This window comes from Scyliorhinus torazame, chromosome 10 (assembly GCF_047496885.1).
Source record: "Scyliorhinus torazame isolate Kashiwa2021f chromosome 10, sScyTor2.1, whole genome shotgun sequence".
NCBI classification, from domain to species: domain Eukaryota; kingdom Metazoa; phylum Chordata; class Chondrichthyes; order Carcharhiniformes; family Scyliorhinidae; genus Scyliorhinus; species Scyliorhinus torazame.
In genome coordinates this window covers 16,395,565-16,418,249 of record NC_092716.1, presented here as the reverse complement: position 1 = coordinate 16,418,249, position 22,685 = coordinate 16,395,565, and the positions used below count along the sequence as shown (strand labels likewise).

At 46.5% G+C, this 22,685-nt stretch overlaps 1 protein-coding gene across 1 annotated transcript in view; it reads left to right on the top strand.

Moving 5' to 3' along the window:
- Window positions 1-22,685, top strand: part of adamts18 (ADAM metallopeptidase with thrombospondin type 1 motif, 18) — a 301,723-nt gene that overhangs the window by 192,116 nt on the left and 86,922 nt on the right. The window contains exons 13-15 of the mRNA XM_072517824.1: window positions 92-264; window positions 7,479-7,609; window positions 8,596-8,719. Of these exons, the coding sequence (XP_072373925.1) occupies window positions 92-264; window positions 7,479-7,609; window positions 8,596-8,719 (428 nt within the window). The remainder of the gene's footprint in view (window positions 1-91; window positions 265-7,478; window positions 7,610-8,595; window positions 8,720-22,685) is intronic.

Here is a 22,685-nt window from a genome sequence, read left to right as displayed (position 1 = left end):
CAGCTCTCCTGTGTTTAATGAACCCTTCTTTTTAAAACACAATCAAATTACTTCAGTTCCTCTCAGGCTTGTTCTCCTTTCTGTTCCTCAGGCCTCAGTACGGTGGGAAGTTTTGCCACGGCTCCAATCGGATATATCAGATGTGCAACATTCAGGCATGCCAGCATAGCCGTGTCCTGTTCCGAGCCCAGCAGTGTGCCGAGTACAACAGCAAACCCTTCAGGGGATGGTACTACAAGTGGAAGCCCTACACAAAGGTCAATGGTAAATATTTAAATGTAGAAGCTCGATGTTTTGGGAAAGGGGAAGAGAATGCAAGTGAATTCCAACCTTGTCCCCAATTTGGGGCATTATATAGAATTCCACTGCACTGAAGCAGCCCATTTGACCCAATGGATTGGTGTTGATGTGTGTGTTCCACATCGGCCTCCGCAACTCTACCTCAACCTATCGTCATTGCCGTCTATTTGTTTTTCCCATATGCACTTCATTGGTTCGCCGAAATTGCATGCATCCTATTCAACTCAAGTTCCACATTCTCACCGCTTCCTGGGCAAAGATGTTTCTCCTGAATTCTTTTTGGTTTTAAGGTGAAAACCTTATATTCATGGCCTCTGATTTTAGGCTCCCGCTCAAAGAACAAAGAAAAATACAGCACAGGAACAGGCCCTTCGGCCCTCCAAGCCTGCGCCAATCTGGGGCGGGATTCTCCGACCACCCGCCGGGTCGGAGAATCGCCGGGGGGGGCAGCGTGAATCCCGCCCCCGCCGGCCGCCGAATTCTCCGGCACCGAAAAGTCGGTGGGCATGGAAATCGCGCCGCGCCGGCCGGCGGGCCCCCCCCTTCCCCCCCCCCCTTCCCCCCCCCCCCCCCCAATGCTGGTCCTGCCGGCGTGAATCAAACCACCTCCCTTCCCGGCAGGACTGGCGGTGCAGGTGGGCTCGGGGGTCCTGGGGGGGGGGGGGGCGCGGGGCGATCTGGCCCCAGGGGGTGCCCCCACGGTGGCCTGGCCCGCGATCGGGGCCCACCGATCCGTGGACAGGCCTGTGCCGTGGGGGCACTCTTTTCCTTCCGCCTCGGCCATAACCTCCGCGGAATCGGAAGTGACCCCCCCCCGCGCATGCGCGGGGATGACGTCAGCAGCCGCGGACGCTCCCACGCATGCGCGGACTTCCGCCGGCCGGTGAAGACCCTTCGGTCCTGGCTGGCTTGGCGCCAAAGGCCTTTCCCGCCGGCCGGCGGCGCGCCAACTACTTTGGCGCGGGTCTAGCCCCTCAAGGTGATGAGGGCTTGACCCCCTAAAGCTGCGTAGAAGTCCGCACCTTTGGGGCGGCCCGACGCCGGAGTGGTTCCCGCCAATCCATCCCGCCGGGATCCCCCGCCCCGCCGGATAGGGGAGAATCCCAGCCCTGGTGTCCTATTTAGACCACCCGCCTGTATCCTTTAACTGAAAATGTTTTCTCTACATTTCCCTCACAGAGCTCTTCGTGGTTTTAAAGATCCCTATCACATCGCGCACTCCACAACCCCCCCCCCAGCACTCCACCCCCCCCCACCCCACCACCCCCGATCCTCAGCCTTCTCTATTCCTCTATTCTACAAACAAAAGTGCAGAAAAGTGATTTACCGTAAGAACATAAGAGATGGAAGCAGGAGACCGTGGCACAGTGGTTAGCACTGCTGCCTCACAGAGCCAGGGATCCGGGTCCGATTCCGGCCTCGGGTCACTGTCTGTGTGGAGTTTGCACTTTCTCCCCTTGTCTGCATGGGTTTCCCCTGGGTGCTCCGGTTTCCTCCCACAGTCCAAAGATGTGCAAGTTAGGTGGATTGACCATGTTAAATTTGCCCCTTAGTGTCCAAAGGTAAGTTGGGGTTATGGGGATAGGGCGGGGGAGTGGGCCTGGGTGGAGTGATCTTTCGGAGGGTTGGTGCAGACCCGATAGGCTGACCGGCCTCCTTCTGCGCTGTAGGGATTCTATAATTCTACGACTTGACCATCTGGCCGATCGAGCCTGCTCCACCATACAGTACGACCATGGGTAATCTTTGGCCTTGACTCCACCTTCCCACACAGTTTGCATATCCCTTAGTTTCCTGAGCGGCCAAATATCTGTTTACCTCAGCCTTCAGTATTTTCAATGATGAAAGAATCCGCAACTCTCTGGGATAGAGAATTTTGGCAATTCACAATCCTCCAAGAGAAGAAATTTCTCCTCATCTCTGTTCAAAATGGTCAGCCTCCTATCTTGGAGCTGTGTCCTCGTATTCTGGATTCCCCAGCCTGGAGAACCAATCTTTCAGTGTCTATCCTGCCAAGCACCTTCAGGGTATATTTCAATGGAACCAGCTTTCACTCTCCAGAGACGTAAGCCCAGTTTACTCAGGCCCTTTCATCACAGGAAGTCGTCTGGTGAACCTTTGCTTTGTTTCCCTCCAATGCAACTAAACCCTTCCTTAAATATGGAGACTAAAACTGTGCAGAATACTCCAGGGATGGGCTCACCAAATCCCTTTATGATTGTAACAAGATTTCTTTCTTCTGTACTCCAACCCCTTTGCAGTTAAGCCCAACCTGCTGTTTGCCTTCCAAGTTACTTGCTTTACCTGCGTACTTCCTTGTACTAGTGCACCCAGGTCTTTCTGAATGTCAACATTAACAAGTTTCACCCTTTTAAAAAAGACATTCTGCTTTTCTGTTCTCATGACCAAAGTGATTAATCTTATGCTTCCCCATACATTCCCCATTTGCCATCTTGCGGCCCACTGAGTTAACCTGTTGATATCTCTACAGCCTCATTGTGTCCTCCTCACAGCTTGCATCTCCCTCCAACTTTGTACTGTCAGCAAACCTAGAAAGATTACTCTCTGTCTCTTTGTCTAAGTCATTAATATAGTTTGTAGAGTGCTGAGACCCCACCCAGCCCAGATCCCTGTGGCATTCCACTATTATTAACCTGCCAACTGAAAATGTCCCCTTTATCTCTACTCTTTGCTTCCTGTCTGTTAACCAATCATCTACCCATGCTAATATATTCCCCAACTCCATGATACCTTATCGTGCCTCGTAACCGTACCCAACATATATGCCTCTTCTTTTAATCTAATACTATCTTTGACTTCCTTAGTAAGCCACAGAATGATCATTCTTGCTGAGTTTGTGTTTTTCAATGGAATACATTTTTTGTTGCACATTTTGAATAAATATTTTCCACTATTTATTTCACACCACACCTTTTAGTCTGTTTAACCAATCAAGATTCACCAGCCCTCCCCTCATAAGTATTTAATTTGCTTTGCTTATGATTGTGATTCTTGTTTGGATTGGAGTATGCTGCTTTTAAATCTAATGTGGAATTGAGTTGTACTATGATCACTCTTTACCCTTGACCCCAACTGATCTCAATGGAGGAAAGTTAGCCGAGCTAATCAGAGTAGGAATGTCAGGATAGATAGGATGAATGCGTGGCTCGAGAGATGGTGCAAGAGAGAGGGATTCAAATTCCTGGGGCATTGGAACCGGTCTGGGAGAGGTGGGACCAGTACAAACCGGATGGTCTGCACCTGGGCAGGACTGGAACCGATGTCCTAGGGGGGCTGTTTGCAAGTGCTGTTGGGGAGGGTTTAAACTAATGTGGCAGGGGGATGGGAACGATGCAGGAAGTCGGAGGGTAGTAAAACGGGGACAGAAACACAAGGCAGTAAGGGGGAAAGTGTAAGGCAGAGAAGCTAGAGTCAAAAATCAAAAAGGCCCACAGTACAAGGTACAGTGACTGAGGAGAGCTCAGTGAATATGACCAGTAATACTAAAAGGAATAAAACAGGAAGTAAAAACATAAATGGAAAGCGAAGCAGCAGGTTGTTACATGAAGATAAGGGTTCAACGATAAGGAAAATTAAGAGAAAAGTTAAAAGAAAAATAACTTAGGAGAGGTTACTTATAGAGGTGTTAAGATTCAAAACGGAGGTATGAAAGCCAACATAACGGTACTTTACCTGAATGCTCGTAGTATTCGGAATAAGGTAAATGAGTTGAATGCGCAAATCATCGTGAATGTTTATGATTTAATGGCCATCACTGAAACATAGTTAAAGGAAGGACATGACTGGGAGTTGAATATCCGAGGGTATCAAACTATTCGGAAGGACAGAGTGGATGGTAAGGGAGGTGGTGTAGCTCTGTTATTTAAGGATGACATCCGGGCAGTAGTGAGGGATGGCATCAGTGCCATGGAGGATAAGGTTGAATCCATTTAGGTGGAAATCAGGAATAGTAAGGTGAAAAAGTCACTGATAGGAGTAGTCTATAGGCCACCAAATAGTAAAATTATGGTGTGGCGGGAAATAAACAAAGAAATAACTGATGCATGAAGAAACGGTACAGCAGTTATTATGGGGGATTTTAATCTACATGTCGATTGGTTTAACCAGGTCGGTCAAGGCAGCCTTGAGGAGGAGTTTATAGAATGTATCCGCGATAGTTTCCTAGAACAGTATGTAATGGAACCTATGAGGGAACAAGCGGTCCTAGATCTGGTCATGTGTAATGAGACAGGATTGATTCAGGATCTCATAGTTAGGGATCCTCTCGGAAGGAGCGATCACAATATGGTGGAATTTAAAATACAGATGGAGGGTGAGAAGGTAAAATCAAAGACTAGTGTTTTGTGCTTCAACAAAGAAGATTACAGTGGGATGAGAGAAGAGCTAGTTGAGGTAGACTTTATGGTGAAACAGTTGAGGAACATTGGAGAACCTTCCAAGCAATTTTTCACAGCGGTCAGCAAAAGTTAATACCAACAAAAAGGAAGGACGGTTGAAAGAGGGAAAATCGACCGCGGATAAACAAGGAAATAAGGGAGAGTATCAAATTGAAGAAAAAAGCATACAAAGTGGCAAAGATTAGTGGGAGACTAGAGGATTGGGAAATCTTTCAGGGGCAATAGAAAGCTACGAAAAAAGCTGTAAAGAAGAGCAAGATAGATTATAAGAGCAAACTTGCTCAGAATATAAAAACAGATAGTAAAAGTTTTTACAAATATATAAAACAAAAAAGAGTGGCTATTGGTCCTTTAGAGGATGAGAAGGGAGATTTAATAATGGGAGATGAGGAAATGGCTGAGGGACTGAACAGGTATTTTGGGTTGGTCTTCACAGTGGAAGACACAAATAACATGCCAGTGACTGATGGAAATGAGGCTATGACAGGTGAGGACCTTGAGAGGATTGTTATCACTAAGGAGGTAGTGATGGGCAAGCTAATGGGGCTAAAGGTAAACTAGTCTCCTGGCCCTGATGGAATACTAAAAGAGATGGCTAGGGAAATTGCAAATACACTAGTGATAATTTACCAAAATTCACTAGACTCTGGAGTGGTCCCGGCGGATTGGAAATTAGCAAACGTGACACCACTGTTTAAAAAAGGAGGTAGGCAGAAAGCGGGTAATTATAGGCCAGTTAGCTTAACCTCGGTAGTAGGGAAGATGCTGGAACCTATCAACAAGGAAGAAATAGCGAGGCATCTGGATGGAAATTGTCCCATTGGGCAGACGCAGCATGGCTTCATAAAGGGCAGGTCGTGCCTAACTAATTTAGTGGAATGTTTTGAGGACATTACCAGTGCAGTAGACAATGGGGAGCCAATGAGGACATTACCAGTGCAGTAGACAATGGGGAGCCAATGGATGTGGTATATTTGGATTTCCAGAAAGCTTTTTACAAGCTGCCACACAAAAGGTTGCTGCATAAGATAAAGATGCATGGCATTAAGGGTAAAGTAATAGCATGGATAGAGGATTGGTTAATTAATAGAAAGCAAAGAGTGGGGATTAATGGGTGTTTCTCTGGTTGGCAATCAGTAGCTAGTGGTGTCGCTCAGGGATCAGTGTTGGGCCCACAATTGTTCACAATTTACTTAGATGATTTGGAGTTGGGGACCAAGTGCAATGTGTCCCAAGTTTGCAGACGACACTAAGATGAGTGGTAAAGCAAAAAGTGCAGAGGATACTAGAAGTCTGCAGAGGGATTTGGATAGTTTAAGTGAATGGGCTAGGGTCTGGCAGATGGAATACATGGTTGACAAATGTGAGGTTATCCATTTTGGTAGGAATAACAGCAAAAGGGATCATTATTTAAATGATAAAATATTAAAACATGCTGCTGTGCAGAAGGACCTGGGTGTCTGAGTGCATGAGTCGCAAAAAGTTGATTTACAGGTGCAGCAGGTGATTAAGAAGGCAAATTGAGTTTTATCCTTCATTGCTAGAGGGATGGAGTTTAAGACTAGGGAGGTAATGCTGCAACTGTATAAGGTATTCGTGAGGCCACACCTGGAGTATTGTGTTCCGTTTTGGTCTCCTTACCTGAGAAAGGATGTACTGGCACTGGAGGGTGTGCAGAGGAGATTCACTAGGTTAATCCCAGAGCTGAGTGGGTTGAATTACGAAGAGAGGTTGAGTAGACTGGGACTGTACTCGTTGGAATTTAGAAGGAGACAGGGGGATCTTATAAAAACATATAAAATTATGAAGGGAATAGATAGGATAGATGCGGACAGATTTTTCCGCTGGCGATGAAAGCAGAACTAGGGGGCATAGCCTCAAAATAAGGGGAAGTAGATTCATCTTTCATTCTCACTCCACAGTATAAATATTTCCCACTTTCTCTGACTGTTAGCTTTGAAATCGGACTCGAAACGTTAGCTCTTTTCTCTCCCTACAGATGCTGCCAGACCTGCTGAGATTTTCCAGCATTTTCTCTTTCGTTTCAGATTCCAGCATCTGCAGTAATTTGCTTTTATTGAAGCAGATTTAGGACTGAGCTTAGGAGGAACTTCTTCACCCAAAAGGTTGTGAATCTATAGAATTCCCTGCCCAGTGAAGCAGTTGAGGCTCCTTCATTAGATGTTTTCAAGTTTTTTGAAGAATAAAGGAATAAAGAGTTATGTTGTTCGGGCGGGAAAGTGGAGCTGAGTCCACAAAAGATCTGCCATGATCTCATTGAATGGCGGAGCAGGCTCGAAGGGCCAGACGGCCTACTCCTGCTCCTAGTTCTTATGTTCTTTCTGTAAATGCTTTGTAATACTGTGGAAATTGTAGCTGATGGAAAAGTGCACATTCCCAGAAGAGGAGGTTTCTAAAGCCTTCAAGCCAATAAAGTTTCTCCTCTTGATCAATCCTTGATTCCATCACTCGAGTACTTGCACTGACAGACTCTACCTTTTGTTTACCGCTGTTTATAAATGTCTTATCAGAAATGCCTGCAGGATAAGCCTGTGGATCAAGCTGCCATGAAGTGCAGAGATTTAACGCATCTGTCTTGTGTCTCTTCCTGTCATTGCCTGATGAGGTACAATCTGCAACACATAAATGCTGGTGCGAATTGACCCGGCTTTAGTTGTTGACGGTTATATAAATACAGCCTCTGCAGACCACCCTGTGGCATGTCGTTAAGTGACATGATCCCTTATTTTGTCTTTACAGATGAAGATGTTTGCAAGTTGTACTGCATAGCTGAAGATTTTGACTTCTTCTTTGCCATGTCCAACAAAGTGAAAGATGGAACTCGCTGCGTAGAGAATAAATTCAACGTTTGCATCGATGGTGTTTGTGAGGTAAAATATTTAGCTCTCTCTTTCACACGTAGCGTGTTGTCTTTGATTTTCTTTGAGATAGCTCTTCATCACTTGAGTTGGTGGACATGCTCCATTTGCTCTCACAGCGGAGTGTGGATAGATCCATCCCAGCCCAGTTTTTCAACCCCCCCCCCCCTCCGACAACTGACCCTGGTCAAGGTCAACAGGCCCATCTCTTCAGGAAATCCTGACTGTAAATTCCAGTCAGGTTCGGGAGATTTAACTTTAGGAGCCCGAAATCTGAAAGTTCAACTCGCTGGGTTGTCGCTATTGACTTTCACACACAGTAGGAAAGGAAAAACAACTGACATTGCTGTTTCAGTGAATTCTGCCATGGTCTTGTGGAAGGTGAGAAGGCCTTCACTGCACAAATGTTCCTCATCCAGTCCAGTTGTCAAAAGGATGAGCAGACCACCGGCTAGATACATTAATAATCTTGGTCTCGTTGTGTTAACACAGAATATTTACAGTCTGCTGAGGTGAAGGAAATATTAATCTTATTGGATAATATCTTACTGTGACTTAACTACCAAGAGATCTACAAGAGACAGCAAGATCACGAGTCACTGTGTCACTTCCTGTGATGATGTCCACTGTCTCATTAGCATTCTCACACAGTTAGAGTTAATCCCTTATACTACATGCCCCAACATCTCTGGTTATTCCCCATTACACCACAAAACTTTCAGAGAGAGCAAACCAACAAAGTTGTTTTTTTTCTTGGCTGCTGTTGTGCCTCTCATCGAGAAACATTGCCCAAAGCCAAGAAATCATTTGGCTGCCTGAGCACCCTGTCAAGCATTGTCATGCAGTGTGGGTGTTAAACAGACCGTGGGCAGGACTCCCATAATTGCTGGTTCAGACAGCGATTAGCTGGGCCAGGCACAATAAAGAGGCCCTAGGTACAAGTCCCAATCTGTGCTAAGGTAGCTGATTGAAGCATAATTGGTGAACTGTTCCTTCAGGCAGTGGGATGTGACCGTGTTCTGGGGTCAAAGGCTGTCGTGGATGCTTGCGGAGTATGCAACGGAGACAATTCAACTTGCAAGTTCTTCAGAGGGCAGTACCATCAACAGCACAGGGCGAATGGCAAGTATATCAGAAACAAACAGTATTGGAGAAGTGTGCGATGCATCCATCCTTCAGCTAATGTCATAGAGTCATTTAGGGCACAGAAGGAGGCCCATCTTGTCCACCCTGGTTCCCTGCTACACAATTCAGTCAGTCCCAATTCCCGGCTCAGTCCCCGTGCAAATTGATTTCCTTCAACATTCCACCCAGTTTCCTTTTGAAGTCATTGACTGATTCTGGTTCCATCACCGTTATGGGAAGCAAGTTCCCAGGTCACTGCCACTCACTGTGTAAAAATTTTCTTGCTCATATTTCCCCTGAAAATCTTACATAAAATCCTAAATCCGTGCTCCCTTAGTCCTTGTACAATCAGCTAATGAGAAGCATTTTTTCTTGTCGACCTTATATAAGTCTGTCATAATCTTGTACACCTCCATCATAGCTTCCATCAATCTCCTTTGTTACAAAGAGGGTAACTCCAGCCTTCCCAACCAATCCTTGTAATTAAAACTTCCCATTTCTGGAAGCATTCTGGTGAACCTCCTCTGTACCCTCTCCAGGGCCGTTGCACCATCCCACAATCGTAGGCAGCCCTGACCAGAGCTTCGTCAAGGTTCAAAATAACTTCCCAACCTTTGTTAAAGGCAAATTACTGTGGCTGCTGGAATCTGAAACAAAAGCAGGAATTACTGGACAATCTCAGCAGGTCTGCCAGCATCTGTGGTGAGAGAAGGGAGCTGACGTTTCAAGTCTGGGTGACTCTTTAACAAAGCTGCAGAGAACTGGAAATAGGGTCAGATTTCTCCTGTTGTAGGGGGAGCGTGGAGCGGTGGGGCTTGATAGTGAGCTTGACAAAGATGCTGTGGACAGAAAGACAAAGGGAATGTAAATGGGGGTTATTAATGATGTGGAGTTGCCGGCGTTGGACTGGGGTGAGCACAGTAAGAAATCTTACACCATCAGGTTAAAGTCCAATAGGTTTGTTTCAAATCACTAGCTTTCAGAGCACTGCTCCTTCCTCAGGTGATTTAAGAGGTCGGTTCCAGATACATATATATATAGACAAAGTCAAAGATGCCAGACAATGCGTTGCCTTGCATCTTTGACTTTACATATATGTTTCTGGACCCTACGTCTTCATTGACCTGATGAAGGAGCAGCGCTCCGAAAGCTAGTGATTTGAAACAAACCTGTTGGACTTTAACCTGGTGTTGTAAGACTTCTTACGGGGGTTATTAAGGCTAATAAAGGTGCTATTAGTGGCACATAAAGAGATTAGAATGTGTTAATGGCAGAACCGGGTAAGCAGTATGTCAAAGGGCAACTAGGAACAGGGAACGGATGGCCCAAGTGGGGTGGGGTGGGTGGAGGGGGGAAAATGGTGAAGGAAAAACAGGTAACTGGAAGAAATTAAAATAAATTGATGGAAATAAAAATGGACAAAGAGTTCACAGTCTGAAGTTGTTGAACTCAATGTTAAGTTCAGAAGGCTATAACATGCCTAATCGGAGGTTGAGGTGCTGTTCCTCCAGTTTGCACTGGGCTTCACTGGTACATTGCAGCAGGCCAAGGACGGACATGAGAGTAGGACGGGGAGTTAAAATGGCAGCGACAGGAAGATCTGGGTCCTGCTTCAGGATGGACCGAAGGTGTTCTGCAAACCGATCACAAAGTCTGTGTTTAGTCTCTCCAATGTAGAGTAGACCGCATTGGGAGCAGTGAATGCAATAGACGAGATTGAAGGAGGTGCACGTGAAGTACTGACTCATTTGAAAAGAGTGTTTACGCCCTTGGATGGTGAGCAGGGAGGAGGTAAAGGGGTGATTGCATGGGAAGGTGCCGTGGGATGTGGGCGAGGTGTTGGAGGTAATGTTGCCCGTTTTGATCCCAACAACGTCGCCAATACTATTGCTAATATTAATGATGTTGAGGGCAGCACGGTAGCATTGTGGATAGCACAATTGCTTCACAGCTCCAGGGTTCCAGGTTCGATTCCGGCTTGGGTCACTGTCTGTGCGGAGTCTGCACATCCTCCCCGTGTGTGCGTGGGTTTCCTCCGGGTGCTCCGGTTTCCTCCCACAGTCCAAAGATGTGCAGGTTAGGTGGATTGGCCATGCTAAATTGCCCTTAGTGTCCAAAATTGCCCTTGGTGTTGAGTGGGGTTACTGGGATATGGGGATAGGGTGAGGGTGTTGACCTTGGGTAGGGTGCTCTTTCCAAGAGCCAGTGCAGACTTGACGGGCCGAATGGCCTCCTTCTGCACTGTAAATTCTATTATCTATGATCTATGCTGGTGAACCACAAGCCTTCCCTTATATCGATCAAATGACCGCACAACCAGTTAGTTAGTTCAAAAGATGGTTTATTTACATACACAAGAGTTACCTCGACATGCAAACAGAATATCTACTACGATTTGAACTACACCGATCAGCTACAATAACCTATACTTAACTTCAGGGCGACTGGCACTGTGCAAATGGATAAGGCCTTTATCTGGATTTCACTTGGCTGGTTCGAAGAAAGTGGCTCTGTCTCTGCTGGGCTCATCCGTCAGGTAGTGATCGTTGGTCTTGAACTTGGCTGGCTGTTCCTGCTGCAATTGGGCTGGCACAGGCCGGATCCAAAAGAGACAGAACACATGGATGTGTCTCTTCTATCCCTCTGGGATTTCACGCTCTTTGAAGCGGTCCTTAACCTTGGACCCAATAGTTTGACAGGGCTCTGATCACTGTCTTCGATTTCGGCCAATAAAGGGGTGGGTGCCTTGGTGGCTGGGCGGGTCCTTAGCGGTCATTGGCCTTGGCAGTTGGGCTTTCTGAGTAAAGGGAGTGGCGCTAATCAGTCTGTGGCTGTCCCAGTTGCTTGATTGGAGTTCTATTGTCCTGCGAAATGGGCTATTAAAATGCAAACGAGTTGGTGGGGGGGGGGGTTCGATCAGGTCTGTTTACCTGTGTTTCAAATGCACAAAGGCTCTGTATCTGTCTGAGTCCTGGGTTGGCCATATTTCCCATGGCCCTTTGCAGGTGGCCATCTTAGATGGCTACAGTAATGGAGGAGTGGAACAGGGTAACCCGGATGGAACAGTCCCTGCAAAATGCTGACGGGGGAGTGATCCAGACCACGCAGCCCCTCCCCCCACGCACCCACCCCCCACAACAGTATAAATGTGATCCCATTTCCAGTTCTCTCCAGCTTTTACAAAGAGTCATCCAGAATCAATACGTTAGCTCCCTTCTCTCTCCGCAGATGCTGACAGACCTGTTGAGATTGTTCAGTATTTTCTGTTTTTGTTTCCTGCCTTTGTACTTCACGCCTCTGTTCATGAAGCCCGAGATCCCATAATCTTTGCTAACCATTCTCGCAATATGTCTTGCCACTTTCAAAAATCAATACAGCTGCATCCCCCAGGTCCCTCTGTCCCCACATACTTTCTAGAACTGTGTCAGGAAGTCTATTTTGCCTCTCTTCATCCCTTCTGGCAAAATGCATCACCTCACACTTCTTGGTGATAAATTCCATTTGCCACTTGTCTGCCCGTCTGTGACCTATTTTTTTATTTGTCACATTCTCATTGTTTGCAACACATCCAAGTTTAGTACCTTGGCAGATTTTGAAACTTTATTCCATATTCCAAAATCCAATCACTTATATATTGCATTGGCCCTCGCGCTGACCCTTGAGAAAAACCCTCCGGTCCGAAAGACTACCATTAACCCGATTCGCTGCTTTCCGTCCTTAAGTCATTTTTTAAAATCCAATCACCCACTGAACCTCTGGTTCCATGAGCATCAATTCTATCAACCAGTCTTTTAAGTGGGCCCTTGCGAAATGCATTCCTAAAGTCCATATCGACAACATCCACTGCATTCTCTTCATCCACTTTCTCTGTTACATTGTGATAAAATTCATTTTGATTAGTCAAGCATGATCTGGGACGAAATTCTCCCCCAACGGCGCAATGTCCGCCGACTGGCGCCCAAAATGGCGCCAATCAGACGGGCATCACGCCGCCCCAAAGGTGCGGAATGCTCCCCATCTTTGGGGGCCGAGCCCCGACATTGAGGGGCTAGGCCGGCGCCGGAGGGATTTCCGCCCCACCAGCTGGCGGAAACGGCATTTGTTGCCCCGCCAGCTGGCGCGGAAATGATATCCCCGGGCGGCGCATGCGCGGGAGTGTCAGCGGCCGCTGACAGTTTCCCGCACATGCGCCGTGGGGAGAGTCTCTTCCGCCTCCGCCATGGTGGAGGCCGTTGCGGAGGCGGAAGGGAAAGAGTGCCCCCACGGCACAGGCCTGCCCACGGATCGGTGGGCCCCGATCGCGGGCCAGGCCACCGTGGGGGCACCCCCCGTGGTCAGATCGCCCCGCGCCCCCCCCAGGACCCCGGAGCCCGCCCACGCCGCCTTGTCCCGCCGGTAAATACCTACTTTAATTTACGCCGGCGGGACAGGCAATTTCTCGGCGGAACTTCGGCCCATCCGGGCCGGAGAATTGAGCGGGGGGGCCCGCCAACCGGCGCGGCCCGATTCCCGCCCCCGCCGAATCTCCGGTACCGGAGACTTCGGCAACCGGCGGGGGCGGGATTCACGGCGGCCAACGGCCATTCTCCAACCCGCTGGGGGATCGGAGAATGACGCCCCTGTTCTTTTATAAATCCATGCCGGCTCTCCTTAATTAACTCAGAACTCTCCAAGTTCCGGTTGAATTTGTTTCCCTGATTAAGGATTTGAAAACCTTGCTCTCCACTGTTATTAAACTAATTACCCTGTTCTTGTCCTTACACCCTTTCTTGAATAAGGGTAGTGCATTTCCCACTCTCCAATCCTCTTGTACCGCCCCCATATCTGGATAAGATCTTGAGATGACCTTGAAAGATGAAGGCAGGCCTTTTGGGAGGCAGTGGCATAGTGGTATCGTCACTCGACTAGTCATCCCTTAACAACTTTTACAGATGCACCACAGAAAGCATCCTTATCGGGCTGCATCACAGCCTGCTATGGCAACTGCTCGGCCCAGGACCGCAAGAAACTTCAGAGAGACGTGAACACCGCCCAGTCCATCACACAAACCTGCCTCCCATCCATTGACTCCATCTACACCTCCCGCTGCCTGGGGAAAGCGGGCAGCATAATCAAAGATCCCTCCCACCCGGCTTACTCACTCTTCCAACTTCTTCCATCGGGCAGGAGATACAGAAGTCTGAGAACACGCACGGACAGACTCAAAAACAGCTTCTTCCCCACTGTCACCAGACTCCTAAATGACCCTCTTATGGACTGACCTCGTTAACACTACACCCTGTATGCTTCATCCGATGCCAGTGCTTATGTAGTTACATTGTATATGTTGTGTTGCCCTTTTATGTATTTTCTTTTATTCCCTTTTCTTCTCATGTACTTAATGATCTGTTGAGTTGCTCGCAGAAAAATACTTTTCACTGTACCTTGGTACACGTGACAATAAACAAATCCAATCCAATCCAATCCAATTGAGAGACCCAGGGTATTGAGCTTGGTGACCTGGGTTTGAATCCCACCACTGCAGATGGTGAAAATCAAATTCAATAAAAGTCTTGAAACTAGGTCCAATGATGACCATGAAACCATTGTCGATTGTGGTAAAAACCCACCTGTTTCAGTAATGTGCTTTGTGGAAGGAGATCGGGCCTACACGTGACTCCAGACCCACAGCAATGTGGTTGACTTAACTTCCCCCTGAAAGGCAATTAAGGATGGACAATAAATTCCAGCAATGGCCAAATCCCATGGATAAATATTTTAAAAACCCATTTCCTTTTGGATCTGGGATGTGGGCCATCCTGACCAGATGACTTATCTAACCTCAGCAGACACAGCCTTTTCAGTACCTCCTCCCTTTCAATTTTTACATTGAGAATTGCCTCCACGATCTCCGCTTCTCCCAATATATTTTCAGATTCCTCTTTCCTCATAAACAGCAATACAAACAAATCAAGTATTCTTGCCTAGCCCTGCACCTGTAGACGTATAATCGCCCTCATCGCCCATGCAGGTAGAAGATTTTTGCACTCTCTTTTTATGCTGACTGCCATTCTATTTCAAATATTTCCTCTCTGCCAGTCTTATTTTTCTCTTCACCTGCCCTCTTAACCTGTTGCATTGAGCTTGGTTCTTGCTTGAAGAATTCACCTGACGTGCATCATTTTTGTTTCATGATCTCAACCTCCCTTGCCATTTATGGCTTCCTTTATCTTTCTCCTTTGTTGGAATGTACCTATGCTGTATCTGAAGCATTTATTTTCTGTTACAGTTTTTCCTTTCAACCTCTGGTCCCATGTTACCCTGGCTACAGCTCTTCTCATCGCATTGAAATGATCTCTCTTCCAGTGTTGAAGTTCTATATTAGATTGTTCCTTGTCCCTCTCCATTAATAATCTAAACCTTATAGTATGATGCTCACTCTTACACAAATTTTCCACTTGGCTCACCTCATTCCCCAGCACCAGGTCCAGCAATGCCCCCTTTCCAGATGGACCGAAAACACGCTGCCTCAGGAAGTTCTTCTGAACACCTTTCAGAAACTCCTCCCCCTTCTTACCCTTCACTCCTGCATTATCCCAATCGATGTTTGGGTCATTAAATTCCCCTAATATACAGTTCTCACTCACCTCTGCGATTTCCCCGCAGATTTCTCCCTCTATCCTCTCTTACTATTTGGAGGCTGATTTAATACCCCAAGTCGTGTGATCTTGCCTTTCTTGCTTCATGACGTCTAACCAAATGGCCTCTGTCCTTTGCCCCCTTGAGAAAATCCTCTCCTTCCGACATCTTCTTTTATCATTACTGCCACTCCACCTCACCTTTTTCTTTCTCTATATTTTCTGAATGTTGTCTGTTGTAAAGCAAAGATTAAATTCCCTTGGGAGATTTGACTCAGTAACTGAAGTTCAAAAGCCCTCCTCTGTTCTGAAGACTGCTATGGATTCTGAACAAGCGGTCAAAGATGGTTTGAAGGAACAGTATCACTTTCAATGGACTCTTGGAAGCCACAAACCGCCGGAGGCTAAATTAATACAACCAGAAGACAATAGTTTTCTACCAGTTTCAAAGATGAATGGCATTTACTGATTCGTCGAACAGAAAATATCTTTTTGCCCTTTCCGAGAGAGGTGACAGGGGAAAATTTATTTCCTTTGGTAGGGGAATCCAGAACAAGAGGACATAATTGTAGACTTGGAGCTCAGCCTTTCAAGGGTGAAATCGGGAATCACTTCCTTATCCAAAGGTAAAATTTGGATAGATAGAGTTAAATGTTGCGTAGCTAACGAATCACGTCAAAGCTCTGCAGTCCAGACACATCCAGTCATAAATGGTGATTGAGAATTAAACAGCTAACAGGAGGAGGAGGGCTCTGCAAATAGCCACATCCTCAATGATGGGGGAGCCTAGTACTTCAGTACAAAAGATGGCGGTTCCGAGCATCACTGATATCAATTATCAGCCAATTCAATTCACCAAATTTCATCAAGAAACAGCTGAAAGCATTGGAGACAGGTAATGACTATGGGTCTTGACAACACCCTGACAATAGTACTGAAGACTTGGGCTCCAGGCTAGCTGTGCCCCTCAGCGAACTATTCCAGTACAGCTACAACACTGGTGGCTATCTACTTGGCAATGTGGAAAATTGCCCACATATGTCCTGTCCACAATGAAATAGGATAAATCCAACCCGGCCAATTACCACCCAGTCAGCCTCCTCTCAATTATCAGCAAAGTGATGGAAAGTGTTGCCAACATTGCTATCAAGCAACACTTACTCAGCAATAATCGGTTCACTGACGCTCAGTTTGGGTTCCGCCAGGGCCACTCAGCACCTAAACGCCTTACAGCCTTGCTCTAAATATGGACAAAAGAGCTGAACTCAAGAGGTGAGATGAGAGTGGCTGCCCTTGAGATTAAGGCAGCATTTGACCAAATGTGACATCAAGGAGCCCCAGCAAAACTGGAGTCAATGTGAATCGGGGGGAAAATGCTCCATTGGTTGGTGTAAACCTAGCACAAAGGAAGAAGTCAAAGAACAAAGAAAATTACAGCACAGGAACCGGTCCTTCGGCCCTCCCAGCATGCGCCGATCCAGATCCTTTATCTAAACCTGTCACCTATTTTCCAAGGATCTACTTCCCTCTGTTCCCCGCCCGTAAATGATGCTATTGCGCCCGCCTCTACCACCTCTGCTGGCAAAGCGTTCCAGGCACCCACCACCCTCTGCGAAAAACATTTCCACGCACATCTCCCTTAAACTTTCCCCCTTTCACCTTGAAATCATGACCCCTTGTAATTGACACCCCCACTCTTGGAAAAAGCTTGTTGCTATCCACCCTGTCCATACCCCTCATACTTTTGCAGACCTCAATCACATACCCCCTCAACCTCGGTCTTTCCAACGAAAACAATCCTAATCTACTCAACCTTTCTTCACAGCTAGCACCCTCCATACCAGGCAACATCCTGGTGAACCTCCTCTGCACCCTCTCTAAAGCATCCACATCCTTCTGGTAATGTGGCGACCAGAACTGCACGCAGTATTCCAAATGTGGCCTAACCAAAGTCCTATACAACTGTAACATGACCTGCCGACTCTTGTACTCAATACCCCGTCCGATGAAGGCAAGCGTGCTGTATGCCTTCTTGACCACTCTATCGACCTGCGTTGCCACCTTCAGGGTACAATGGACCTGAACTCCCAGATCTCTCTGTGCATCAATTTTCCCCAGGACTCTTCCATTGACCGTATAGTCCACTCTTGAATTAGATCTTCCAAAATGCATCACCTCGCATTTGCCTGGATTGAACTCCATCTGCCATTTCTCTGCCCAACTCTCCAATCTATTTATATTTTGCTGTATTCTCTGACAGTCCTCCTCGCTATCTGCAACTCCACCAATCTTAGTATCATCTGCAAACTTGCTAATCAGACCACCTATACCTTCGTCCAGATCATTTATGTATATCACAAACAACAGTGGTCCGAGCACAGATCCCTGTGGAACACCACTAGTCACCTTTCTCCATTTTTAGACACTTCCTTCCACCACTACTCTCTGCCTCCTTTTGCCCAGCCAGTTCTTTATCCATCTAGCTAGCACACCCTGAACCCCATACGCCTTCACCTTTTCCATCAACCTGCCATGGGAAACTTTATCAAACGCCTGACTGAAGTCCATGTATATGACATCTACAGCCCTTCCCTCATCAATTAACGTTGTCACTTCCTCAAAGAATTCTATTAGGTTTGACCTTCCCTGCACAAAACCATGCTGCCTATCACTGATAAGTCTATTTTCTTCCAAATGTGAATAGATCCTATCCCTCAGTATCTTCTCCAACAGTTTGCCTACCACTGACGTCAAGCTCACAGGGGTATAATTCCATGGATTATCCCTGCTACCCTTCTTAAACAAAGGGACAACATTAGCAATTCTCCAGTCCTCCGGGACCTCACCCATACTCAAGGATGCTGCAAAGATATCTGTTAAGGCCCCAGCTATTTCTTCCCTTGCTTCCCTCAGTAACCTGGGATAGATCCCATCCGGACCTGGGGACTTGTCCACCTTAATGCCTTTTAGAATACCCAAAACTTCGCCCTTCCTTATGCCGACTTGACCTAGAATGTTTAAACATCCATCCTTAGCCTCAACATCCGTCATGTCCCTCTCCTTGGTGAATACCAATGCAAAGTACTCATTAAGAATCTCACCCATTTCCTCTGACTCCACGCATAAATTCCCTCTTTTGTCTTTGAGTGGGCCAATCCTTTCTCTAGTTACCCTCTTGCTCCTTATATACGAATAAAAGGCTTTGGGATTTTCCTTAACCCTGTTAGCCAAAGGTATTTCATGACCCCTTTTAGCCCTCTTTATTGCGCGTTTGAGATTTGTCCTACTTTCCCGATATTCCTCCAAAGCTTCATCAGATTTAAGTCGCCTAGATCTTATGTATGCTTCCTTTTTCACCTTAGCTCGTCTCACAATTCCACCCGTCATCCATGGTTCCCTACTCTTGCCATTTCTATCCCTCATTTTCACAGGGACATGTCTGTCCTGCACTCTAATCAACCTTTCCTTAAAAGACTCCCACATTTCAAATGTGGATTTACCCTTAAAGAGCTGCTCCCAATCCACATTCCCTAGCTCCTGCCGAATTTTGTTATACTTGGCCTTTCCCCAATTTAGCACTCTTTCTTTAGGACTACTCTCGTCTTTGTCCATGAGTATTCTAAAACTTACGGAATTGTGATCGCTATTCCCAAAGTAATCACCGACTGAAACTTTAACCACCTGGCCGGGATCATTCCCCAATACCAGGTCCAGTATGGCCCCTTCCCGAGTTGGACTATTTACGTACTGCTCTAAAAAACTCTCCTGGATGCTCCTTACAAATTCTGCTCCATCTACGCCTCCAACACTACATGAGTCCCATTCAATGTTGGGGAAGTTAAAATCTCCCATCACGACCACTCTATTGTTCCTACATTTTTCTATAATCTGTCTACATATTTGTACCTCTACTTCACGCTCGCTTTTGGGAGGCCGGTAATAAAGTCCCAACAATGTTAGTGCACCCTTCCTATTTCTTAGCTCTACCCATATTGCCTCAGTGCTCGAATCCTCCATCGTGCCCTCCTTAATCATAGCTGTGATGCAACTCCTCCACCCCTTTTACCTCCCTCTCTATCCCTCCTGAAGCATCTATACCCTGGGATATTTAGTTGCCAGTCTTGCCCTTCCCTCAACCAAGTCTCCGTAATACCAATAACATCATATTCCCAGGTACTAATCCAAGCCCTAAGTTCATCTGCCTTACCTGCTACACTTCTCGCATTGAAACAAATGCACCTCAGACCACCTGCCCCTTTGCGTTCATCATCTCTTCCCTGTCTATTCTTCCCCTTAGTCACATTGAGTTTATTATCTAGTACCTTACTGGCTTTAGTTGCTGCCTCTTTACTGACCCCTAACTTCAATCATCTTATTCCCGGATATTACTGCAGGAGTTCCTCAGGGTAGTGTCCTTGGCCCAACCATCTTTAGCTGCTTCATCAGTGTCATTCCTTCCATCACAAGGTCAGAATTGAGGAGTTTCGCTGATGATTGCACAAGGATCAACGCCATTGCGACTCCCCAGGTACTGAAGTAGTCCATGTCCAAATGCAACAAATTTTGGACAATATCCAGGCTTGGGCTGATAAGTGGCAAGTAGCATTCAAATCAAACAGGTGCCAGGCAATGACCATCTCCAACCAGAGACAACCACCTCCCTTTGACATTCAATGGCATTTCCACCGCTAAATCCCCCACTAACATCCTCGAAGTTCCCAGTGACCAGAAGCTGAGTTGGATCAGTCACATAAATACTGTGGCTACACGAGCAGGTCAAAGGCTAGGAATTCTGCACAGCGTAACTCACCTCCTGATTTCCCAAAGCCTGGCCACCATCTATAAGACGCAAATCAGGAATGTGATGCAATACTCTCCCCTTGCCTGGATGAGTGCAACACCAACAGCACTCAAGATGCTCGACACTATCCAGGACAAAGCAGCTTTTTGCATCCCATTCACTAACCCATTCACTCCCTCCACCACCGACAGACAGTGGTAGCAGTGTGCACCATCTGTAAGATGCACTGCAGCAACTCACCAAAGCTCATTCGACAACACCTTTTAAACATTTGACCTCTACCACCTAGAAGGACAAGGGCAGCAGCAGATAGATGGAAACACTGGCACCTGCAAATTCCCCTCAAGCCACACACCATCCTGACCTGGAACTCTATCACCATTCCTTCACTGTCGCAGGATCAAAATCCTCAAATTCCCTTCTCAACAGCACTGTGGATGGGCCTACACTACATGGACCACAGCGGTTCAAGAAGGCAGTTCACTTCGAGCTTCTCAAGGGCAATTAGGATGGACAGCAAATGCTGGCCTGGCCAGCTACACCCATATTCCGTGCTAGGATTAAATAAAAAAACTCATCCTAAAAAGAAAGCTATGCATGTTTTGGGGGGGTGGGGGGGTCAATTTCTGCTTCAAGAGTGAGGTTGATAGAGTTTTGCTCAGTAATGGTATGAGAGGATATGGAGCCAGTTTGGGTAAAATCATTGAGATTTCGATGAGAATATATGATTTAAGGAGTGAATGGGTTATTGGTGGATGTCAGCTGGACTGTGAGACTAATATAATTGATTTGTTAGTTGTTCCCCGTCTTTATTCATATGCACCAAACAAATCTTTATCAAGCATAGGCCAAAACCATTTCCACTTTTTGATGGCACAGGGGTCACCCTGAGCATGTGTTACCAAAAGAAACTTGGGCACAATTGGTTTTAATTAGAGACTTTTAAACAAATATCTGGGATGGTCTTTCTAGTATCGTGCTTTTCAACCTGTGAATACAGGCAATAATGCCGGGGGGGGGGGGGGGGGGAATACTAGGCTAGAACCACAGAAGGGACAGATTTCATTTCATAGAATTTACAGTGCAGAAGGAGGCCATTCGGCCCATCGAGTCTGCACCGGCCCTTACAAAGAGCAACCCACTCAAGTGTATCTACCCTATCCCCACACCCAGCAACCCCCACTTAACCTTTTTGGACACGAAGGGCAATTTAGCATGGCCAATCCACCTAACCCGCACATCTTTGGACTGAGAGAGGAAACCGGAGCACCCGGAGGAAACCCACGCAGACAAGGGGAGAACATGCAGACTCCGCACACACAGTGACCCAGCGACCCTGGAGCTGTGAAGCAATTGTGCTAACCACTATGCTACCGTGCTGAACAAGAGGAGGCAATGCGGCCCCTCGAGCTTTCTTAACCATTCAAATAGACATCGGATAATTTGTATCTCAACTCCATTTACCCGGTTTAGCTCTTTAACCACAGACGCTTTCAGACCTGATAAAAGTTTATTCACTTTGGTCTTGCAACCTCCAATTATCCCCCAGATTCCACAGCCATTTAGACAAAGAGAATTGCAAATTTCCAGGACCTTTAGCATTGAAAATTGCTTCCCGATTTCCCTCCTAAAGCGCTGAGCTCTAATTTTAAGATTATGTCCTCTCAATCTTGATTTATACACACACACACACACACACACACACACACACACACACACACACACACACACACACACACACACACACACACACACACACACACACACACTTTTCACAGTAACTTCATTTGAAGCCCACTTGTGACAATAAGCGATTTCCATTTCATTTCCTTAGGCACCTCAATTAGATCACTGCTTATTTTCTTCTATTGCCAAGGGAATGTAAATCAGATCCATGCAATCTTTCCTCATCATTTAACCCTCTGAGTCCCAGGTTCATTCTGATATCAATCAAAAAGATGCTGGTAGGGCTGTGGTTTTGCATTCGAATCTCAGTGTTGCCTGCTGCTCAGGTCTGTCAGTTCAGACTTTGATCAGGAGAGCAGCATCAAAAATGAACGCATAAACCATGATACAAAGCACACTTCCGTGAACGTGACACATGCTGCCCAGCACGTTGGATAATGCTTTTCATGGGCTCGGAGTAACAGCGCGCACACCAGAGGGAAGGGGCTGTGAAAATCTAAAACACGACAGAAAGAAAATGCACTTCATTGAGTCAGGAGCCCTCACTGAATTGATAACACCTAGTTCATTCCCAGAGCTGCCTTCAGCATTTAACCGTCCTGTTTAACATGAATCTGAATATAAAGCTCACCACTGTGGACACAGACACAGGAATAAGCCAGTCAGCTATTTTTAAGGAGACAGTTCCAGAGTCACAGTATCCTTTTTTTTGTAAAGAGGCGCTTCCAGACATTATTCCTGAAGCCCAAACTCCAATTTTGATATCATGTTCCCTTTTTCTGGACTCCCCCAGCAAAGGAATAGTTCGATCCAACCTATCAACTCCTTTAATCATCTTAAACGCCTCAATTAGATCACC